General features: G+C 39.3%; 1 protein-coding gene across 1 annotated transcript; it reads right to left on the bottom strand.

Annotated features, from left to right (window-relative positions):
• Positions 1-399: 399 nt before the first annotated feature.
• On the bottom strand, positions 400-5,465 carry LOC124284045 (BTB/POZ domain-containing protein 6-like). The gene is made up of 3 exons (XM_046720097.1): positions 5,360-5,465; positions 3,548-3,843; positions 400-2,252 (listed from the first exon to the last, which is right to left on the bottom strand). The coding sequence occupies exons 2-3, from the start codon at positions 3,823-3,825 to the stop codon at positions 1,223-1,225; spliced, it is 1,308 nt and encodes a 435-aa protein (XP_046576053.1). The 5' UTR covers positions 3,826-3,843; positions 5,360-5,465; the 3' UTR covers positions 400-1,222.
• Positions 5,466-5,944: the final 479 nt, after the last annotated feature.

Genomic DNA, 5,944 nt, shown 5'->3' with positions numbered 1-5,944 from the left:
TTGAGATATCTTACTGACAAGCTTAACATGCAGGCTAACATGTTGAAATCTTTAAAGTGTTGCTGTGACCTTGAAACTTACGTGAAGGTCACCAAGATCAACTGGGCACTGTGCATTCCCTGGATGAAGCTTGGTGTCAAATATGAAGAAAATCCAGAAAACGGTTTTGTAAATCGTAAAAAGTCCCCTTGTGACCTTGAAATGAAGGTCAAGGTCACCAAAGCTGACTGGGACCTTTCTTATACTGTGATGAACCTAGGTACCAAGTATGAAAAGAACCTAGTTAATGGTTCTTAAGGTAATCCAATTCGTACGGACGGACGGGCAGACGGAGCCTAATACTATATCCCCCGCTTCGCGCTAAACGCGCGGCGGGGGATAACAAGAAAGCAGAAAAGGTATGTTTGACGAGCTTTATTTAAATGCACAACTTCCACAAGCTGGTAACCTTTCAATAACCGATAATCCCCTCTTTGTGTACACCAAAGGCTCCACTATCTCGTTGTGTAAATTGCAGGCTTCACTTCTTAACGCTTTTATCAAAAAACCATGGGTTGTTATTGTGTTTGGCTTCCTAATCCCTATTGTACTGTACAAACATCCCCTGTAACTTGTATATATGCTCCTCTATCCCAATTCTGTTCATCTTTTGCTTGATAAGGGTGTTAGAACTTACACCGAAACGTCGCTCTCACAACAATGAAGAAATGATTATCCTTCCTTGGTAACCTTTGACACACTGATCCCACATCAAGTTCACAAATAACATAAAGATTGTATCACGGGGGTAAAGGCTAGAGATATCAATAGTGAATTAACTGTTTGAAGGGAATTATTCAAATAACATTGTCATCTTCGAAATATACAATATGCAATTTCAGAATATACAAAATCCACAATTTGTTCAATTATCGAACACCTGTTTACTTGTCACAATGAACATATTACTTTTTTTAACTTAAAAATTATAGAAAAACCACAGTGTTTGTCACTTCTATGTATTACGAACATGGAAATTCTAAACATTCTAATCTCATAATGAAGGTAATGCGAAATATTACCAGAAAATAAAAATATCGTTGCAATTTGTCAGCACAGTTTCCCTATTCCCGATTAAGCCTAGTTGTTGATGACAAGTCATCCATCACTGTTTTTGAAGTGGAACAGTATACACATGTACTGTACACTGATTGACGAGCACTATGCATGCCAGTGTGTTGTCTCACATTTGCTCCATTATGAGTCTGGAAATAAGACCCGGGCCACGTTCTTCTTTAATTGATAGCTGACATTTACCAACTGTGATATTACTGAATACGGAAGAGCCTGAGAATCCACTTTTATTTGACTCTCTTGTTATTTCAATTTTATACCTGCATGTACTTTTTAAAGGCAATGCCTTTGACACCTTCAGTTCGACTTCATTGGGAAAATTTCTCACTAACACAAACGATGCTTCACTTCTGACCCAGGTTTTACTAGTACATGTAGTAGTGTAATTAGAATATACCCCCTGTCTCTCCTGTTCTTGATAAAGACAAGTGCTATATTTGCAGCTGCCATCACCATATGCCAAGAGACCAAGTAGACGCATGTCCTGACTGCATGTGATGATGAGTATGTTAGACTCCTTCTTACATTGATCCCTGTCAATTCGATCTGCATACAGAGTGACCCACGTGTCAAGTTCTGGCTTTATCTTGAAGGGTGCCACATCGGTACCAGGTAAAATCATGTGACACAACAACTTGGTACATTCGTCGCCCGATAATATTCCAGACGGTACAACTACTTTTGCAAAGACCTTCATTCCCATTGCGGTAAAATCAAGCTCGTACACGGTTTTTCCCAGAACAAGACGTTTGTTTTCTGGAGTTATCTCCCTTTCTTGGCGTTTACACTCTGTCTCAGCCCACAAGAGAGCAGCATTGAAACTTGTTTCATCCATTGTTAAAAATGTATCTGAACTTACAACTTTATGAAAACACGATGCACAAAGAGATGTGAAGCCAGGGCTACTGACAACGGTACCACAATGTTTGACAATAACCTCCAGAGCCCTGTCAAAGAGCTTCTCCTCATCAAACTTATGAGCTTCTTCCAAGATGACACAAGCGTTCTCTGCCGTTAGGGACGATTCCAGGTAAACCACACACAGACGCTCAAGACCCCCCACGGAGTACTTCTTGGCCAGGTACAACAGACCTGTCACATTCTCAGCAGTCAGGGTTGTCTTGTCTGTGTACAGGTACCTGTAAGTGATATATATTCATGGCAATTAGACCTTGTTGATTGTTGACCAAAGTTTGATTTTTAGTATGAACTGTATCCAGTCTGAATATTTTGATGCTACATGAACAAAGCCAGAGTTCCGCGTTTATCATGTGTCTGGACAGGAATCTAAATGTAACATATTTTTTGACATTAAAAGAATGTTTGACCTAAACTGATACCGATTACGTAAACATTTATCTTTTCTGCGCTACTCATCATCTAAATATGTCTTCATGACTGCCTCAGATTCGTAACAGAACTTAACGATACTGCTGGGGTGTTTTATCGATAGTACAGGGGCGCTGGGGTAGTCTAGTGATTAAAGACATCGCTCGTAATACCGAAGGTCCGGGTTCAATTCCCCACAATGTGTGAAGCCCATTTCTGGTGTCCCCCGTCGAGATATTGATGAAATATTGCTAAAAGCGGCGTAAAACCATACTAAATCGCTCATTATCAATAGTACTATGCCTTTTCACATTAACGGCAAGTACAAATTAATTATACTTGAAGTTTTTTATTGAAACGAAGTTGAATTGATTTTGGCTTAATTCACAATATTCTTTACTCAGAGCCCAAAGTATCATGAAATTATTATAAGCCTCATCTTTCTTTCTTTTTAAATAAAAGATATAATTTATTGAAAAGATGTATTGAAACTAAGGAGTGTTTAACAAATATGAAATCAATGTATTGTTTATACTGTTCGTGTAGCTTGTGCCATGTACGGATAAGTAACATACCTTCATGGTTTGTAAACTTAAAGTCTTCGAGACAATATATGTAACCCTTAAAGGTAGCTGGCACACGACCGGTGTTTGTTAACAGTGCAGTAAAACATCGTTCTGTCGGACTTACGGTTGTCTTGAAGTAAAAGCTTGGCCCCGTGTATTCAGAATTTATTCCTCATTTTGCGAACGTCGCTTCAACCTCCATGCATCGGTTTTGACTACTAGTATTAATACATGGAATGTCCTGCGAGGATTTGTATGGTTATTATACCTATACTTCTGGTGACCTTGTATTACACTAGAGATGGTGCTTATTGTTGTAAAAATACCCTTGCCACAAGCTGTTTGACACTTAACTCATAATTAGAACTCTAAAATCACCATGATTGTTAGGTGAGACCAGGAAAGAGCAAGTTTTGACTTTAAATAAAAAACATATAGCGTTATCCAGCCAGGCTTTTATATATGACAATGACAGCTAACAGTATCCTGCAGCTATGACCAATAATGTAACTAATACCAACCGCCACAGGTATATATACCTCAACATTTCAGAAAATACTTCCTCCTCCACATCGGGGATCTTGATGTCCTCCTTCTCCGCCAGGGGGCCACACAACATGGCGTAGAACACACAACTCCGACTGGACAGAACATATCGGTGAGCTCCGACCAGCGACCCTTCTTGCCCAACCCGGAAGCTGACGTCACAAGAATCCTCAGAGGTCAACATGTGGAGATTACACTCCGCCAAGGTCTTCCCACTTTGCCAGTTGTCAACAAATCCGGAGTTTTCTCCACTTACTTCCACAGAGGCCATTTCGTTCCTAAATGTTTTCTGTTGGGACGATATTAAAAAGCAGAATTTTACCGGAGTCAAACCGTTGCGTCCTTCTCGAATATAAACTGAGAATTGTTCCACGGAATTTATGCCCTAAAGACCGCATTTGCAAGATGAGTGTGTGAAAAACATCCATGTTCAAACTAAATGAATGCTTCATGTTCCCAAAAACATGTAAAATTCTTGGAAATGGGGTAAATAATTCCAATATTTGGACAGACTGGGACCGTTTTGTTGCTGCCTTAAACCAACTACGTATATTACAGGGGCCTTCGGGACACGACAATAGAGAAACCAATTTCAGAAGGCCTTCATCCATTCTTGAACAACACATGTGTATTCCCTTTTTAACTTAGACTATTGTTTAGTCTCTGAATGTATACAATTCCTTTAAATCGAAAAGTAGCCCGAGTGCGATGGGAGATTCAAAACCTGAAACTGATTAAATCCAGACTTGCTTCATTTAGGATTTTATCATTGCAGAAAGGGCTAGGCAGAAAGTTAATAATGCGGTTCAGGGACTGTAAGATAGTTTTTCGTACATTATCTCGAAGGTGTATATTTTTGCTTCAATTTTATACAAGGATTAACACAATTGATTTAATTATAACTGTTTCAAAACTCTATAGATCTGAGGGCTGAAATATCCGAACAGTCATAAATATCTCGCTACATTGTGCAGAATAATCGAATAATTGCCAAGAGTGTACTTCAACTTGAGTTCATGGTTCAGGCCAAAGTGACACGCATACATTGAATTTAGTTTTGTGACGCACTCAGCCATATTCCAGCTATATGGCGGCCCTCGCATACAGATACAGGTCAAGGTAATCGTAATCTGTCTCTGTAATTTCTCCCATAAAAGAAAAGAAAGGAGACTTCTTCGAAATTCCATATTGAAAATTGCATTCAACTGGAACTAGTTCAGGTGTCATCTTGGCGGGAACAAGCATGACTTTTATTCAGGTGATTTAAACACATGGACCTGATTGACTACCAAAGAATGAATAGTCTCTACTAACTTTACACTGTCAAAACAATGTATATTAGCTTTTCCCTTAAGATATCTGTGATGCAATGTTACATATTCGTTCACTTATTGAAACCTTCCCATAGTCATATACCTGTAACGTACAAACCACGTGTCAAGGTTGTAACTGAGGTTTCCTATATGTGTCACAAAGTATGCCAGTTATCTCCCTTGAATAGAATGTACTTCCGCGTCTCGCAGAAGAAGGGAGGCTCAATAACTGTACATTTAGACTTACATAGGTCCTGGTAATCGAATGTAGAATTGTTGGAATCGCCTTGCCTGTACCGAAACCGAACGTATGGTATTTCAAATGGGTCCCAAAGATATGTTTTAACTTAAAACAACTAATCGTCACATACACATATTTTACACAAACCTGACAAGGAATTTTGCAGTTGTCACGTTTACTTCAACCTGTGTCATATAGTTCTGATTTTACGTCAAAGTAAACATCTGTCGTAGTCTATCCGCCCTACTCACCTTACTCGGCTGGTTGGATGTCTCGCCACTGAAATGTGAACGTGTCACGTGACAGCGCTGCGGGTTATAACAATATCGGTGGTTTTCGTACGAAACAGTGCCTACTTAAAAGCAAGACGCTATTTTCCTATTTACCACCTCGCCTCACCCAGAGACCTCACCTATTCTCACAAAATGTGCTCTAACTGATAACTGGAACTGATAAAAAGTTCTTTTCTTCAAATGATAAGTCATTTTATTGTCAGAACATCATTTATTGCTCACAAAATTCAAACTCAAAAGTCAGATGTCAAGGAGAAAACGCACACTCCGGCACAGCGATGACTAACATAATATCACTGCCACAGGCTAATTTGCATATCACGTGACCGGACTTTTCTCTTGTTTGTAAACAAACGCGCATATATTCATAAGAAGAAGAGACTGGACTCACGAAAGCTTTTCGACGCTCTCTTCATATTGTTTTACATTGTTACATATATATTCTTCCACAACTGCGACTGTAAGGTCTATGACAGTACATAGTTAGATATCAAACTGGCTGCATCGTTTGCTCTCCATCAGCTTCGATGACTGCACGTGGAG

This window comes from Haliotis rubra, unplaced genomic scaffold, assembly GCF_003918875.1.
Source record: "Haliotis rubra isolate DU_JTF1 unplaced genomic scaffold, ASM391887v1 Scf328, whole genome shotgun sequence".
NCBI classification, from domain to species: Eukaryota; Metazoa; Mollusca; class Gastropoda; order Lepetellida; family Haliotidae; genus Haliotis; species Haliotis rubra.
Note: the sequence above shows the minus strand (reverse complement) of the source record. Positions and strands in the feature narration are given on the sequence as shown.